This window comes from Dama dama, chromosome 22, assembly GCF_033118175.1.
Source record: "Dama dama isolate Ldn47 chromosome 22, ASM3311817v1, whole genome shotgun sequence".
In the NCBI taxonomy this organism is placed as follows: Eukaryota; Metazoa; Chordata; class Mammalia; order Artiodactyla; family Cervidae; genus Dama; species Dama dama.
In genome coordinates, this window is record NC_083702.1 from 32,744,182 (window position 1) to 32,763,380 (window position 19,199).

The window sequence follows — 19,199 nt, forward strand, 5'->3', positions numbered from 1 at the left end:
GTACCTTTAACTAAAACACCTTAAAATAATATGTAAATCAAAATGGTAACATTGCCACAATTTAAAAACTCTCACTGACAATAAATTCAGAAGACAGAAGAATTAAGGTAAGGGGGTATATCATAAAACCCATGAATGGTTACATGATAAATATATAGAATGTGTATATACACATGTGTGTGTGTGTATATATACATATATATATATATATATATATAATATGTATAATACAGCAGTTACATAGTAAATAATTAGCTATACAATTACAGACGAAAATTGATCCTGCTATAAAGGTTCATATTTAGTTCTTCTGTATACAGGTATCTATGTGTGAGCAAGATTCCAGGTAATATATTGCATTGCCAAAAGAATGACCTGGATTTAAGTCTTCAAAACTTTAAATTCAATCTATTCAGGAATATAGTAGGTGAATCAGCCAAAGGATATAAAGCACAGATGCCGGTACACTGGGAAGATTCTTTTCATTCCATTTCATCTAATCCCATATATCCCTAGCCATCCCCTTCCCAAAGAGACCACCCGTGCACTGTCACGTGTAAACCTCAATCATTTTGATTCTGAAACTTGGGGTAAAGACTTCCTTTTCAAATGTGTGATTATTACTGATAAAGGTGATTCCCAAAGTTATCCTAATGAAATTAATCCTTTCTAAATTTTTGGAGGCATGAGAATACCAGGCCACCTTACCTGCCTCCTGAGAAATCTGTATGCAGGTCAAGAAGCAACAGTTAGAACTGAATACGGAACAACAGACTGCTTCCAAATTGGGAAAGGAGTACATGAAGGCTGTATATTGTCACCCTGCTTATTTAACTTACATGCAGGGTTCAGTTCAGTTGCTCAGTCATGTCTGACTCTTTACATCCCCATGACTGCAGCACACCAGGCTTCCTGGTCCATCACCCACTCCCGGAGCTTGCTCAAACTCATGTGCATAAAGTCAGTGATGCCATCCAACTATCTCATCCTCTGTCATCCCCTTTTCATCCTGCCTTCAATCTTTCCCAACATCAGGGTCTTTTCCAATGAGTCAACTCTTTGCATTAGGTGGCCAAAGTATTGGAGTTTCAGCTTCAGCATTAGTCCTTCCAATGAAAGTTCAGGGCTGATTTCCTTTAGGATTGACTGGATGGATCTCCTTGCAGTCCAAGGGACTCTCAGGAATCTTCTCCAACACCACAGTTCAAAGCATCAATTCTATAGCACTCAGCTTTCTTTATAGTCCAGCTCTCACATCCATACATAACTACTGGAAAAACCATAGCCTTGACTAGATGGACCTTTGTCGGCAAAGTAACGTCTCTGCTTTTTAATATTCTGTCTAGGTTGTTCATAGTTTTTCTTCCAGGGAGCAAGCATCTTTTAATTTCATGGCTGCAGTCACCATCTGCAGTGATTTTGGAGCCCAAGAAAATAAAGTCTGTCACTGTTTCCATTGTTTCCCCATCTATTTGCCATGAAGTGATGGGACCAGATGCCATGATGTTCGTTTTTTGAGTGTTGAGTTTTAAGCCAGCTTTTTCACTCTCGTCTTCACTTTCATCAAGAGGCTCTTTAGTTCTTCTTTGCTTTCTGCCATAAGGGTGGTGTCATCTGTGTATCTGAGATTATTGATATTTTTCCTAGCCATTTTGATTCCAGCTTGTGCTTTATCCAGCCTGGCATTTCACATGATGTACTCTGCATATAAGTTAAATAAGCAGAGTGACAGTATACAGCCTTGACGTAATCATTTCCCAATTTGGAACCAGTCTGTTGTTCCATGTCCAGTTCTAACTGTTGCTTCTTGACCTGCACACAGTTTTCTCAGGAGATAGGTAAGGTAGTCTGGTATTCCCATAGAATTTTCCACAGTTTTTTGTGATCCACTTAGTCAAAGGCTTTGGCATAGTCAATAAAGCAGAAGTAGATATTTTTCTGGAACTCTCTTGATTTTCTGATGATCCAGTGGATGTTGGCAATTTGATCTCTGGTTCCTCTGCCTTTTCTAAATCCAGCTTGAGCATCTGGAAGTTCATGGCTCATGTACTGTTGAAGCCTGGCTTGTAGAATTTTGAGCATCCCTTTGTTAGCATACGAGATGAGTACACTTGTGCAGTAGTTTGAACATTCTTTGGCATTGCCTTTCTTTGGGATTGGAATGAAAATTGACCTTTTCCAGTTCTGCAGCCACTGCTGCATTTTCCAAATTTGCTGGCATATTGATGCAGCATTTTCACAGCATCATCTTTTAAGATTTGAAATAGCTCAAGTGGAATTCCATCACCTCCACTAGCTTTGTTCGTAGTGATGCTTCCTAAGGCCCACTTGACTTTGCATTTCAGGATGTCTGGCTCTAGGTTGGTGATCACACCATTGTGATTATCTTGGTCATGAAATTCTTTTTTGTATAGCTCTTCTGTGTATTCTTGCCACATCTTCTTAATATCTTCTGCTTCTGTTAGATCCATACCATTTCTGTCCTTTATTGTGCCCATTTTTGCATGAAATATTCCCTTGGTATTTCTAGTTTTCTTGAAGAGATCTCTAGTCTTTCCCATTCTATTGTTTTCCTCTATTTTTTGCATTGATCACTGAGGAAGGCTTTCTTATCTCTCCTTTTTATTCTTTGGAACTCTGGATTCAAATGGGTATATCTTTGCTTTTCTCCTTTGCCTTTCACTTCTCTTCTTTTCTCAGCTATCTGTAAGGCCTCCTGAGACAACCATTTTGCCTTTATACATTTCTTTTTCATGGTAGTGTTCTTGATCACTGCCTCCTGTACAATGTCACGAACCTCCATCCATAGTTCTTCAGGCACTCTGTCTATCAGATCTAATCTCTTGAAACTATTTGTCACTTCTACTGTATAATCATGAGGGATTTGATTAGGTCATACCTGAATGGTATAGTGGTTTTTCCTAGTTCAATTTATAATGAGTTCACTATCTGGGCTACAGTCAGCTCCCGGTCTTGCTTTTGCTGACTGTATAGTACTTCTCCATCTTTGGCTGCAAAGAATACAATCAATCTGATTTCGGTATTGACCATCTGGTGATGTCCATGTGTAGAGTCTTCTCTTTTGTTGTTGGAAGACGGTGTTTGCTATTCCAGTGCATTCTCTTGGCAAAACTTTGTTAGCCTTTGCCCTGCTTCATTCTGTACTCCAAGGTCAAACTTGCCTGTTACTCCAGGTGTTTCTTGACTTCCTACTTTTGCATTCCAGTCCCCTATAATGAAAAGGACATCTTTTTTGGTGTTAGTTCTAGAAGTTCTTTTAAGCCTTTATAGAACCATGCAACTTCAGCTTCTTCAGCATTACTGGTCAGGGCATAGCCTTGGATTACTGTGATATTGAATGGTTTACCTTGGGAACGAACAGAGGTCATTCTTCTGTTTTTGAGACTACACCCGAGAATGGCATTTTGGAATCTTTTGTTGACTATGAGGGCTACTCAATTTCTTCTAAGGGATTCTTGCCTACAGTAGTAGATATAATGGTCATCTGAGTTAAATTCATCCATTGCCATCCGTTTTAGTTCACTGATTCCTAAAATGTTGATGTTCACTCTTGCCATCTCCTGTTTGACCACCTCCAATTTATCTTTATTCATGCAATATTGTGCTTTACAGCATCAGACTTCATATTTCAGTGTCATATCTTTTTGCCTTTTCACACTGTTCATATGTAGAGTACATTTTGCGAAATGCTGGGCTGGATAAAGCACAAGCTGGAAGCAAGATTGCCGGGAGAAATATCAATAATCTCAGGTACACAAATGACACCACCCTTATGGCAGAAAGCAAAGAAAAACTAAAGAGCCTCTTGATGAAAGTGAAAGGTGAGACTGAAAAAGCTGGCTTAAAACTCAACATTCAAAAAACGAACATCATGGCATCCTGTCCCATCACTTCATAGCAAATAGAAGGGAAACAATGGAAACAGTGACAGACTTAATTTTCTTGGGGTCCAAAACTACTGTGGATGGTGACTGCAGCCATGAAATTAAAAGATGCTTGCTCCCTGGAAGAAAAGCTATGACCAAACTAGACAGCATATTAAAAAGCAGAGATATGACTTTGACCACAAAGGTCCGCATATTTAAAGCTATGGTTTTTCAAGTAGTCGTGTATGGTTGTGAGAGCTGTACTATAAACAAAGTGATTGCCGAAGATCTGCTGCTTTTGAACTGAGGTGTTGGAGAAGACTCTTGAGAGTTCCCTGGACTTCAAGACGATCCATCCAGTCAATCCTAAAGGAAATCAGCCCTGAATATTCACTGGAAGGACTGATGTTGAAGCTGAAACTCCAATTCTTTGGTCACCTGATGCAAAGAGCTGACTCATTGGAAAACCCTGATTCTGGGAAAGATTAAAGGCAGGAGGAGAAGAGGATGGCAGAGGATGAGATAGTTGGATGGCATCACTGACTCGATGGACATGAGTTTGAGCAAGCTCCAGGAGTGGGTGATGGATAGGGAAACCTGGCATGCTGAAGTTCAAGGGTTGCAAAGAGTCGGACATGACTGATCCACTGAACTGAACTGAACTGAACTGAAATAGAGGCAGCTGAATCAAAACGAAGGCAGTAAATTTCAGGTGGAGAGCTGGTAAATGGGAAGTTGTTGAAAATAAGAAAAATGCTTTTGTGAAAATAGAAAAATACATTGATAGGTAGAGGTGACAATTTTACCAATTATACTCTTAGTTCCACTGGCTGATGAAGAGCACATTAGTCAAGAATCTGTACAGAAAAATACCCCCACATACCCCCAGTCTTGGTTCTGGAACACAAATCAGTATAGCACTTATTCTTTAAAATGCCCTCTCAATGCTATTCAAACACTGCCCTGAAACTTACAAGATTCATTCATCTTCTCTCTTTTACTTTTTTCCTATTAGAAATAAAGCAAACAACAACAAGAAAAAACATATTTAAAGCAATACTGGCCAAAATTCTGAACAGCCCTGAGGAACATCAGAATACAGGGTGTAAACAGATTAATGACTACAAAGAAGTCAACATGAAACAGTCCTGAGGATTTGCAAATAATGATCAAACAAGATGACCCATATGCTTTCTCTCTTGGATAAAAACTTCCTATTGGATCACAGCTAGAGTTCCTTTGGAAAGATGAGTCCTTTCTGGCTAATCAAATCTTATACAACAATGTGAGTTTACTAAGATCAAGGAGAAACGTTAGGTAAAGTCTGTTTTTACTAGAGAAAATTTTCTGATCCTATGTTGACTTGGACAAATATTCAAGTGAATTGTATCTAATCTACAGAAGAAAAGAAAGTTTTAGACAATATAGTTTCTTGGGGTCAGATGAATAACTCTAAAACTCAATATTCAAAGAACCATCATTAATGTGTTAATATTATCTTAGGGAACTGGCAGCTGGTCTCAGGTTCTGTGGCTTATCCAATAACTTGAATAATGGAAAACAGCACATGCACTGTTTGTCCATGACACCAGGCTATGGACAGGAATCAACAAGGAGAGCCAAGAAATAGCTAAAGAGATGTGGGCAATTAGCTGATTAGAAGTGGTCATTAAAGATCAGTGCTTTTTAGGCCAACAATATTCCAAATGGCAAAAGGGTACAGATTAATGGTTAAAGGACATATTTAAAAATACAGACAATAACCTATACAGAAAATAATGACTTTGGTTGGGATCAGGAACATGAGATAACTAAACTCTGTCATATACATTAGCCATGCTACTTAAGACAATTAACCTCCCTGAGTTTCAGGGTCCTAATTTGTAAAATGGGGTTTTAATATATGATAAATACTTATTATTAAGCTTACAAAATGAAGAAGATATGCTTTTAACATTACAGAAAAAGTAAATGAGAGAAATGGAAAAGAAAAAGATTCTTCCTAGAATACAAGAAGTACAGAAATAGTTATTTCAATATGCATATTAAGTATCCTGCTGTGATTATGATCCTTTATTGTCCATAACCATAGTGGACAAATATGCATTAAAATGGAGATGCTTGTAACAACTCTAAAAGTTGTTGGGATTTTTCTTCTCCTGTGCATCATTCCTGACAATATATTTAATCTTTTTTATTTTTCAGTTATTTCTCAGGCATGATATAAGACTGCTGCTGCTAAGTCACTTCAGTCGTGTCCAACTCTGTGTGACTATAAGACTAGTATTATTTAAATTGAAAAGTACTCCTACTCCATTTCTTCAACTTATGTAGAAAACAACTAAAAATTCACTGTGTTTGTAAAGGCTCAAAGGCACATCCTTGTTGATATTTCATGGAGCAGTCAAAACAAAACAAAAGAAACCCACACAAATTGTGCTCTAGAGGAAGTAGATATACTTCCTTAGTGTCCTAAGCCTAAACAGTACATGAGTAGATGCTTCCTCTATGACTCCTTGAAATTGGGATTTATAAGTGATGAGCTGTGCTCACCATCAGACAAACAAACACAAAGAGATGGGCTGTGGATCAGCTATCATAATGAACATCCCTGAAATAAAGCCCACAAAGCTATAAAACTCATAAAAAGCACATGCATGAAATGACAGAATAGAGTGTGGCTGTCAAATGTTGACTCAGTAACAGTTAAACCCCTTCTGGCTGCCCTTTTTTATGATCTCCTTCTATACTAATGGCACGGGAAGAAGAAAGAAACAAAAAAGGTTTTTAACCCTCCAATTATGTGAACCTCAGAGACCACCAAAGAAGATGAAAGATTATTTATAATGTCATAACGATTTATCAGTTGGAGATTTTTTTTTCATCGGCTTAAGTAGAATATAAAGAAACAATGAACGTGCCTAAGACAACCCTCCATCTCTCAGTTTCACCCTTGTTTACTGAGATTGCCATTTTCTTAAAAAAAAAAGCATCCACCCTGTAATATAACTGCACAAATGGAAGAGAAAGCTTTGTTGTAAAAGCTTTACAACAAATAATGTACAAACACACACTCACACACACACACTTTTCGTCCAGCACCAACAAAAATGTAATCTGAAGAAATTTTTCACTTATTTTGTTCTGGTAAAACGTGAATTTTGCAGACACTTTGGTACTCTGACACTTTGGTATTCCTTAGGAATATTTTTCCATTCATTTTCTCCATCAGAGAATCATGAATATATGAACTAAGGGATAGGAGGGGTCTATAAATATCTTTTGGTTTAGTCATCTAAAAAAAAAGCCTTATCTAATCCTGATTTTTTCCCTTCCAAATTCAGAGATTCCTATTGTGAAGAAAATAATAAATTAGAACCCAAATTTTGTTTCCAGAATCTAATTTCTTTTTGTGAACTCTGGAAGCTAGCTTCTTATGTTTCTTGAAGTATAATCCTTGCTGAATTTCATAGAAACTTAGCTTCATCAGGAAATCTGATCAAAGTGAATTGTATTGGCAGATCAAGTTTTCTTAAGAAGCATTATGAAGCTAAAGGTAGATGAAATTGTTTTGAAGGAAATACACAGCTTCTATGAATTCAAATCTTAATCTGAATGAATTTCCAAGACAGAAAAATGACTTGTGGGTAAAATCGATGAATCCCTATTTATAATTTTTAAAGTGGGAAATTATTATGATTGTAAAGTGGGAAAGATATTAGAAAGTTTAATATAAAGAACTAATTCTGATTTTCATGAATAAAGAGAAAAATTGAGGAATAATGACCTGAGCACTTAATGTATGTTCTGGAAAAGACAGAGTTGATTGTTATTTGTTCAGGGCCCTTCATAGAGGAGGTGGTGACAAGAAGCTAATACAGATTTATTAAGAAAATCTATGTTGTAATGGTCTAATTTCTTCTTCTACAAAAATTGGAAAACAGACTAGGGAAGCTCATGGCCATAGTGTTTTGAAATTCAGCTCAGCTTTGGGTTACGTTCCTATCAATATACTTGTCTTCATGGAGAAAGTGCATAGGGCCTTACAAAAGAGAGTTGAAGAGGAGATCAACAATCTCTGTCTTTAACTATCTTAAGAAACTCCAGGTTTATGAAGACCTGCTGTTTGTGAAAAAGAGACAGGATTTGGCCATATGTAATAAAACAAAAGAATACTAACCAATGGCTGTAAGCTACCAAGTGAAAGAATATGAACCACTGAAGAAAGAGTTATATTAAAAAAAGATGTCTATTCCTTGAATGGGCTGTCTTAGGATGCAGAAATTTTCACCTCTCTGGAGGCTTTCAAGTATTGGCCATATGACTACCTTCCTGGCAATGCAACATCAGATAATAGGTTGTATTAAAGGCCCTTTTCACTTTCTTTCAATTCTGTGTTCCACTTGACTGGAATTGCTCAAACAAAACTAAAATATTTTGACAAATATATAAAGATATACATGTTTCTCCATCCATGATGATAATTTCCTCAGAAGCTGTTAATTAGTTTCAAAATGTAAAGGCACTCCATTTATAGTTGAGAATGCTATAGTCATTTTCTTAAATTCAAGGAAGATACTTCAAATTATGAAACAAAAGCTAAAAAAGATATGATTACTAAAATAAATTTGGTGAAGGGACTGTCCAACAATACTAAGATTTACATATTTAGGTACATGGTGAAAGACACAGTCTTCTGTCCAAATTCAATATTACTGCCATGTAGAGGAAGGAGTCACTGAGTGTGGAGGTGTAACGCACAGAAAAGCAAACTCAAAGGAATCCGTAAGAAACATATAATTCACAAAGAGGGTATATATGAATAATATCATGGTAAAATACTGGTCCTTGCTTACATGTCCCAGGGGTGGTTATGGTTTGGAAAGGAGAGGTAGGAGAGGAAAAAACTAAGACCCGGGTTTCAAGTGTCAGAAGTCAGCCAAAGTCTAAAAAAGAGAGTTTATTTCAAACCATGGTATATACAGATACTATGCACATCAAGTCAGATCTCAAGGGTTAATGTGAGAAAAAGAGGAGGCCAACAAAGAAAAATAGAATTCACAACCTACACAGGATGTCCGGTAGGTGGGAGGGCTGCATAGATGTAAACACAAAGCTGGAATGAGGTCTGATGATAATTGTTCTATAAACAATGGGTAACTCAGTTACTGAGCTACAGAATTGTATAGAACTTTTTCATTTTTCCATTTCATAGAATAAAGTTGTAAAACTGTCTGCCTTCTTATGAATGTAGCCTCAGTAGCCAGTAGTTACTTCAGTTAAATAAATATAATTAGACTATTTTAAAGAGAAATGGTTTGGTTCCGAAATACTGGGTCTGACAAATAGAAACAGGCATAACAGGGTTATAGTTCACTTTTCAATTATCCATGGTAGTTTTAGAGAAAAATTTAAGAGTAGAATAGATATTTAAAATCTCATTTTAATGAACAGCCAAAACTTCACATGTTTTATGAGCGCTGCTATGAGAAGCAAAATAAATAAGATTGAACATATTCTTTCTGTTTTCTGGCTCATTCTCAAAAGAAGGGGGCTGGTGTGTAGTGAAAAAAGGGAGACCTACAAAGGGAACAGAAACAGGAAAAACAAAGAAATGAAGAAAAGATACAGACAGAGGCTATGGAGAAGCTGGTTGCTAAAAGGATTTTTTTGTGTGAAAAATCCTCAAAAATGTACTAAGTAATATACATGGCCAACGCTGGGGTACAAGGTAATCAAACAGGCCCTGGCTTTCGTCTTGTATGTCTTCAGCATGGTCCATTAGAAGAAAGGCTGAAATTTGAACCAGAGGACCTTGGTTTAAAAACTGATCTACCACTTGAACTCCTGTAATAATCTCACATCTCAAGTTTTTTTTTTTTTAATTTTTAAAACAAAGATATGAATACTGTCCTGTTTATACTATGGTACTAAACTGAAATTTAATGTGAAAGCAATTGGAAAAAGGTAAGATACAAACTAAATATATCAGTAGCCATTATTACTCCTTTATTAGTTGTACACTCATAAACAAGTCTTATTTGTAAAAGAAAAGGTGCAAGTGGAAAGACTCAATGGGAACCTTTGAAATAAATGCTAAACTCAGAATATTTTCCTCATAATTTTAAATCCATATTGTTAATGTTATTTGAGATAAACAATAAGAAAACACAATATAGCTACTAAGTATGAGAATAACTGAACAAAAAATGGTTCTTTGATTAGTTCAGTGCCTAATGTTGAACTGTCTTAAAGACAACTATTTAATCTTGAGGCTAAGAAAGGGAGAAGGGAAGGAAAGGCCATTCTTAGTAGACCAGGTTTTTAAAAATAACATTTCTGGTCCAACAACAAAAGTGATTCTTATTTTACTTAGAAAACTTGAAAAAAATCAGAAATGTGGGTACATACATGTAAATTTACAACCCCGTCATCTTGGCATAATGATTGTTTATTCTTCTTCTGGTCTTTTATCTGTGCAACATGGAAATGTACTTTAAAAATATCTAGATTATCTCCACACAGTGTTTTCAAATGTGCCTTTTTCAGGAATCTTATCGTGAGCCTATCCTCATATCCTTAAATGAATAGACAATTTCAATCATCAGAGAGGCCTGTGGGTGTCTATCTGAAAGCCCAATTTGGCATGCCCTGTGTGTCTCTTTTTATTGGACCATCCTGCACTAACCCCTCTACCAGAATGATGTAAAGAACACAAGACTCTCTGTTTGGAAACATGCACAGCTTTTCTAGGCTTGAAAATTAAACCATAAAAAGTTTACTAGAAAAAAAAAAAAAACCTTTAAAAAGCTCCTTAAAAACTCACACCATAATTGCTCCCCACCAAGCGTGGGCACTTGCTAGCTGCAAGTAGTGGCACTGTGACAAATGTAGCAAAACTGAAAGCAGGCTATACTAAGAGAAAGAAAAAGTCTTCCACTGGCCATCTGTGAAAATAAGGCATGTGGCCATTAAATGCAGAGGCTGTAAATATACACAAACTCCATGAAGCAAATGGCAAAAAAGGACTAAACTTCAAGCTCAAACAAATCAAAATGTTTAATGCATAGTTACCACTGCTGGACGAAAACAGCTCTGATCTTTGCAGTCTGCAAACTCGGCATGTATTTCAATTAAATACCCCCAAAAAGAAAAGAAAGAAAAAGAAAGAAATGAAAAGACACAGAAGAAAACCATCTGGAACAAAAGGCTATAGACAGCCTATACTCAATTTCTAGAAACAAACAGCCCCTTTAACTTGCATCAGCCTGTCGAGAATGTCGATTGGAATTATTGAAAGGCTGACATATACAGTGATGGATGGGTGATGACATAATACCTATTTGCCTTTTTGTCATGGTCTGTGAAAACTGGCTGTTCTGGGCTGATAATATTCACCAAGGGCTTTTCCTCTCCCCTCCTGTCCCATAAGAAGTGTTCCCTTAGCTAAGACACTCAGAATTAAGAAGGTTTTATGAAAGAAAAACAAAAGAAAAGCAAACCTAAGGATCAAATGCCAACTTGCATATAAAAAGCTGGTCTAGGTTTTCTAATAATCAGTTGCCTAGAAAGCAGTTCTCTGTCCATTTTACATACATATTTAGAGAGAATCCAATCATAAAAAGGCAAATATTCAATTTCAGATTTTGTGTGTCTTTTAATTAAAGGTACAAAATAAATAATTACATGTAGAGATAAAAATAATATGTACTCATATTTTTATAAAGACAAAATCTTCATCATTTGTGTTACTTTAATTTGTTCCCAGGTAAATTCTAATCAGAAGGTTTTAAAGTCAAGGGACATTTTGACAAACACCCATGAGCACCCCAAGAAAAATCTCCTATTTTGTCCCACTGTTGCAATGATCTATCTCATTCCCTCCTGAATGATTTCCCTAACATGGCTTCCTCCTTCATGGGAGTTTTTCCTCTTACCACTGAAATGTCTAGCTCTAATGTGACTTCTCTAATTCATTTTAGCTAAAGGCAACATCTCCAAAAGCCATCCATAAATCATCAATTAATTGTAATGCCCGCCACTGAATACAAAGGTGCGAGTTCCTCCATACTCACTTTTTCAAAGCAAACCTGTAATTCACAATTCCTCACATGCCTTCTCCTTATCTAAGAGCAGGAGCATGTGTTAGATAATGCTCAACTAGATCCACTGTGTCAGTTTCTGAAGAGTTAACACTGTTGGCCCCATCCATCAGCTGGCTAGCGAAGCATCAGGAAAGAATGATGGATGTAAAATTATTACAGGGCTGCCATCTGATACACTTACTGCCATTTGTAACTAATGCTGGGACTGACACACTTTTTTTTCATTATTAAACATCCACATTAAGTCAACATTGGTCACTGTCATTTCATGTTCGGCACTCTGTTAAAGGGAAAGAAAAGGCTTGACAATGGCAGAAAAGAGGAGGTTGTAATGGAAGAGTTTCAAAGTGCCAGAGTAAAAAATATTAACTTTTGTTTACAAGTCCATCCATGTTGTATGTGGTAAGGCTTCTTATGAATGTGACTGACAACAAATAGAGAAACTGATTTCATTATTAAGTAAATCATTATTTAAAATATACACCTTATTTACTAAATTTTCATCTTATTCTGTGGAAATCTGACAAGAATTTTCACTGAATCTCAGAACGAAAAGTAAGACACTTTTCCAGATATTCTTACTTGCAATTATTGATTAATGCATAGCATGTGCAGGTGTTTAGATTTCACACACACATCAGGCAATTAATTTTTGATGCATAAATTCTCTACCTTGAGACATATCTGTATATATTTGTATGTTTATTTTTGTGAGTGACATCTATTTTATATATAAGAAGTAATACAGAAGTTGGCCATAATATGTAGAAACTATGTGAATGAATATACACTCACTGACTTAACCTGGCTCCAAGCAATGTTTTCTTGTATGCATGCCTGTATGAAATTTAATTCCTTCTGAAAACACAGACAAGGTATAAGGCCCTGGGCATGTAACAGAGAAGAGCAAAAGTAGGTAGATAGATGACATCAAATGTAACCAAAACAAACCAGCTTTATGATGAAAATATTTGAGAACCTCGATATCATTTTTATAATGTAGCTGTGGCTGACAATGGCCTTTTCCTACCCAAAAGCAGAGATGCCTGCTCCTTGGAAGGAAATCTATGACAAACCTAAACAGTGTATTAAAAAGCAGAGACGTCTCTTTGCCGACAAAGGTCCATATAGTCAAATCAATGGTTTTTCCAGTAGTCATGTATGGATGTGAGAGTTGGACTAAAAAGATAGCTGAATGCTGAAGAATTGATGCTTCAAAATTGTGGTGCTGTAGAAGACTCCTGAGTGTTCCCTGGACAGCAAGGAGATCAAACCAGTCAATCCTAAGGAAATCAAGCTTGAATATTCATTAGAAGGACTGATACTGAAGCTGAAGCTCCAACATTTTGGCCACCTGATGTGAAGAGCCAACTTATTGGCTGGGGAAGAATGAAGGCAAAAGGAGAAGGGGGCAGCAGAGTATGAGATGGTTAGATAGCACCACCAACTCAATGAATATGAGTGTGCACAAACTCAGGGAGATAGTGAAGGACAGGGAAGCCTAGCCTGACTATAGTCCATGAGGTTGCAAAGAGCTGGACACGGCTTAGTGACTGAACAACAACAAAGCCACTCTGGTCTTGCTTTTGGTCCCCACCAATATAATCTTTGATCTTAAGATATCCCTTAGATGTGAGGGTGATCTGGCTCTGACCTCTGTCACCCCACTGATCTTCAGGGTTGACGAGCTGATCTGGCTGGCTAAATAGGTATTCCCTTTCCTGCCTCACGGCTCCATGTGCATCCTTCCTGGAACTGCAAGCTTGGTGGAAGAGGAAGACCTTCCCCAACAGGGGAGGGTGCTTCTTCAGTCAGGGGTACACGGGAAGCTGTTCGTCCCTGCTAGAACCTCCAAACAAGCTCTCAAGGTCCATTGTAGAAGAGAGTAGGCTAATCAAGCTTCCAGGACTCCAGACACACCTAAATAAGGTGCTACCTGTGGCAGTCAGCCTTTCTTTAAAAAAAAAAAAAAAAAAATCCTTTGATTTCAGGAAGGATAGGATAAGGTCTCCAATTCAGCCCTGGAAAATAAATTGTGATCTCTCTTCCTTGACCAGAAATGTGCAAATAACCCAGCTTTCCCCAAATGAGACATTGACAAGCAGCACGAAGGGTGCAGTGGAATATCCCTCTGTGAATGAAGAAGGAGCTTTGGTGAAGAGAAAACAACTTCTGAGTCTGCATGCCTTCAAGGGATAGTTGTAGGTGCATCATAATTTTGTGACGCTAAGGGAACAACTTAGATAATCATGATTTCAACCCTGACATTACTGAGCTGATGAACTAAAGCTACCAACCTCTGACTCCTGAACTTCATTATGTGCTGCAAACTAAGCATTATTTGCTGAAGCTACAGTAGTTAGATATCCTGATACATGTCATGAAAAGCTTTTCTAACAGATATTATAGCATAGGCCATCATCTTTCTAGGACAACTACAATGGGAGTGAAGGAAGTGATCAAAGAAAGCTCTGGTGTGTTCCACATTTCTGTGCGTGCCAGAGGGCTCAGTCCTGAAGAACCTACCTCTGAATGCAGGAGATGTAGGAGATACAGGTTCAATCCTTGGGTTGGGAAGATCCCCTGCAGGAGGAAATGGCAACCCACTCCAGTATTCTTGCCTGGAAAATCCCCTGGACAGAGGAACCTGGTGGGCAACAGTCCATAGGGCTGCCAAGAGTCAGACATGTCTAAGTGACTGAGTACACACAGACAAGGATACCTTCAAATATAAGGTCAGAACCTGAATAGGAAGCTGGTCAAAGCTGTGCCATTTGGGTGTTAAAAATGCAAGTAGATGGTTTTTATAAAACAAATGTATATATGAGGGTCTTCTGAGTCTTCCTACCTTAAGATGACTTATTCATCCATAACACTAATCTGTAACAGAGCTGAGTGCTAAAAGATAACATTATTTGAATATACAATCAGGCTATAATTAACCAGAGATGACAATTATAAATAACACTGTGTCCCAGAGTTTCCAAGAAACCTGACATACACAGTTCTTGGGTATGTTGAAACACTTCCAAGAAAAGTAAAGAAATGAAAAATCTCTTAGAAGTCTTCAATTAAAATGTGTTTCAGTACAAACGACTTTCATTATGTGTTTTGGTACATATGACTGGAAAACATTTGTCCCTCTCTTCACACCTCTAATTGTTTTCACTGCCCAATTACAGCTTTTCAGAATTAAGACATTCTAGTTAAGACAAGCATGTTGGTCATTTGAAATGTGAAGAAAAGTTAACGTGTATAAGACTTGTGTACCCTAGAAAACAGATCTCTGCTATAGGTTTCCAATTATCTGGATCTTGGGACATGCCAGCTCCCTCTATCTTTCTCTCTCCTTCTTCCCCACTTCTTACATTTATGTCACATACTTTCAGGGTTTAGGAAGTTGGGAGGATTGTTAGAGAAAAAAATGTCATCCTTTTAGGAGGGGAAGAGGAATTTATATATATATTGCCTTTATTCCTTTTGTTAGGATCTGTGAGGCAAAATTTCAAGCCAACTACTGATCTAACTATATACTTTGGCCATGGATGAAGTTGGACAATTATAACAATCTATTAAAAAGGTAGGTATTAAAAAATGATGACACCATATGTCTAGTGATGCTGCTTCATGTGGAAAAACAAGCAGCCACTTTTGTTGAGTCAGGTTTATAACTGATTTGATATGCTCAGCAACACGGGGTCTTAATTCAGCTCCTGTAGGAATTTACCCACATAAATATGCCATGATTAACAATCAAAATCATAATTTGATCTAAACTGTAAGTTCTGTAATAGGCAGAGAACATATTTTCTTGTTCTCAATACAAGTACATAGCAGCACTGTCCCTGATACATATGGGTCCTAATGTTGAATAATGACTAATTAAAAGATATAAATTTGACATTATTTCATTCCCATGAGTTGCAAGACATAGATTGATCATTAATTTGGTACAAATGTCAGCTAAGCCAGTTCAACAGGAAAAGGCAACCACAGTAATTCCTGCTTCTAAGAGAGCTTCAGTCTCAAGTGTCAAGGGATGAACTAATTTGAATTCTCCAGCTGAAAAGGTTTACTTACACATTACAAGTGTTTGCCAGACTACTGCAATAATGGGATTTTTACATTTTCATATTTTACAGTTACATGATACAATTTCATTTTTTTAGATTTTCACTTAAAATCCATAAAAATACAAGATCATTGTTGAAGATGTAACTCAATTGCATTGAAAGGGCATGGCGAAGAGATTCAGGAGCATAAACTTCTTGAGGATGAAGATATCTTAATTGGCCAACAGATTCTGGCAGGTATTACTTCAGAAATAGATTTTTTTTTTTTTTAAAGTTACTATAATTCTGTAAAAGAGAAAGGAAAATTGAAAGGAGTAGTTTTTAACAGAGGCAACTCACTCATGCAGCTCAAATAGGAGATGCTGACCAGAGAAATAAAACAAAGTCTGATTGTGGAAGTGGAAGATGAAGTGGAAATAAGGTACCGAACAATGGACACTACGGAATAAAATGAATACAGATGGTTCCACTCCTGTTACTTAATCAAAAGGCTGAGCAGAGTCACTGGAGCCGGCATGAAGTCATGTGTTAGAACAACAGCTGATCTGTATTAGAGAAGATTAACTCGCAGTGCCATGGTGGAAGGCCCAGGATTATTTTATGTACTTCCATTGCCTTACAAGCCGTCAGCACAATTATTGCCCTCCGATGTGAATGACTGATCTGTAACCACGGCTAAACAGCATGCTGCTTAGGGGCCTAGGAGCTTCATGAAGATGAATTTCCATACCATCAAAGTGCTTTTAATGGGCTCCCTGATCCAACCACAAGGCCTGTTTTGCAAGTATATAGAACTCTGGATGAAGGCTTCCTGTCCAAAAGGATTTGGTCGGTTGTCACTTGACAATTCCCAGCCAGCACAGGGGAGGAGAGGGGGGAGATAGGTAGAGTTGTCTCTGCTTTGGAGGATTAAAAAAAAAAAGGGTACAGATGCTGGCTGAATGCAACCAACTGCTGTATCCACAGCTGAATTCAATGCGCTTAACAAATAACGGCAATTTAGCTATGCTTGCGAGGAATAGCTTGAGTCACTTTGTATTAGCATCTGGCTGAGTGTTAAACTCATTTCTACATGGGGTGCAGAGAAAAGGAATTTCTGTTCAAGCATCCTTTCAAGAATGTTTAAATATTTGAATATAAATTCCTTTATGCTTGCTATCATTCCTTCTTTGAGCCGTCACTTCGTTTTCCCCCTTCCCTTCTGGTGCTTAGCTAGAAAATTTTCTAGCTGTCCTTTGAGCTGCACCAGTGTTGCTCTTCTTAGGATGTGAGACTGCCAGGGAAGAACACTTGACCATGCTTGGCTCTCCCCTCTGGGAACAACAGAACTGAAATCATGTCTCCATCTTTCTGACCCATGGTCAGATCAGAAGTACAGAAGAACATCACTTCAAGCATTCTATAGTAATAAAACACATTATTTTTTCTGAATAAAATACAATGTAGCTTAGACAAAATAGCCTGAAATTACTGTAGCCCAGATAAAGTACACATGTGGCAGGATCACACCTTCACTATGCAAATCGCTAGCTTCTATATCCCTGGATTGGGAAGAGCCCCTGGAGAAGAGAATGACAACCTACTCCAGTATTCTTGCCTGAAGAATCCCATGGACAGAGGAGCCTGGAGGGCTACAGTCCATGGGGTGGCAAAGAGTTGGACACGACTGAGTGACTGACATTTTCACTTTCACTTAGAGATTACACGTAAAATTCCATAGAAAACCTGGGAAACTGGAAAGTTATCCAAATGAGCAACCTGTCCATTCTGGATGATGCTGTTTGATTCATAAGCTTCCTATGATAATTAAGTTTTGAGTTATTACTGAGTAGCTGATCATTTTTTCTCTTATATACTGTATTTAGCTACTGGATTTTGAGAAAAAGGAGATTCAATAACACTTTAAAATTTGAATTAAAAATACCAAATATGACCAAAGGAAGTATAATCACTTCAAGCCTTCTATAGTAACATATTATTTTTTTCTGAATGCAATACAACGAAGTTTAGGCAAAATAGTTGGAAATTATTATAGCACAGATAAATTCAGAAGTTTCACTGGGCTTAAGTATAATAATAGGTATATTAATACTGTCCCCATTTTAAAGAAAAAACTTTGTTTTATAATCAAGTCAAAATTCCAAATTGTGCAGTCACCTACAACATGACAATGCTTCATGACGGAAACATATTATGACAAGCTCAGGCTCTTAGATACTTAGACCTCGAGCATGGGTATCATCCAAGCTTACGCTGATTAAAGAAGATTCAGCTTTTTCAAATCCAGCTCATCCCCAAATACAAGTTGAGCATCTCTGTAAAGCAAAACTTTCACTTAGACCCAGATATTTCAAATGCCACTTCATTTTAATACAAAGTGGTGGCAGAAGAGGGGATAGCAACTGTCAATAAGGTTCAGATGGATAGAAGAGAATTATAACGCTTCTCATTTCCAGACGGTTTTGATTAGGATGGGCATGAAGAATTCTGTACTGATCAAGGGAAAGAGGGAGGGAGAGCAGTCATTCTGAGGATGGTGAGAAGAGAAAAAGGTAAAGAAGACATTCAAGCAATTTAAGTATTTTTGGGAAGCCAACCATTATTTTAAGAACTCACCTTTTCTGTCCGGCAGTTATTGAGACCTAGACTATTCACAACAGCCACCTTCCCGTCAAGCACCTGCTGTTCCCGCCGGAGCTGCTCCTTCATCTGCCGAGCTTCTTGGATTGCCTTGGTGACGGCATCATGGTCATTTAAATAACCTGAAGATGTAACAGAATGAAGGATATGTTTTGCACAAACATATAGAGAGGTTAACCTTCCACCATAAAAATCACTTCTTTTTTGGGAGTGGCTAGTGTCTGGCATATACTAATTTTTTCAATGGGATCAGTCTGAAATGAATGAATGAGTGAATAATTGATGATGACTGATTCACACAATTACATCAACATGGTGCCAAACATCTGTTGTCAAAACGTAATATTTAAGTGAAATACAGCTGGTTCCACATGTTGGAAAAGATGTTTAAAACATAATCTTTAAATAAACTTTTTTAGTCACCTGAGTATCTTGTAGTGAAAAAATACAACCTATCTTTCATTTTTTTTCCCTTTGAGGATCATTTGAATGTT

The 19,199-nt window shown here is 37.3% G+C and overlaps 1 protein-coding gene across 5 annotated transcripts in view; it reads right to left on the bottom strand.

Annotated features, from left to right (window-relative positions):
- The window catches only part of SOX5 (SRY-box transcription factor 5), a 1,090,517-nt gene that overhangs the window by 18,222 nt on the left and 1,053,096 nt on the right, over positions 1-19,199 (bottom strand). For all 5 annotated transcript variants that reach the window (XM_061125136.1, XM_061125135.1, XM_061125134.1 and 2 more), the window contains one exon: positions 18,682-18,827. In XM_061125136.1, coding sequence (XP_060981119.1) covers positions 18,682-18,827 — 146 coding nt within the window. The remainder of the gene's footprint in view (positions 1-18,681; positions 18,828-19,199) is intronic.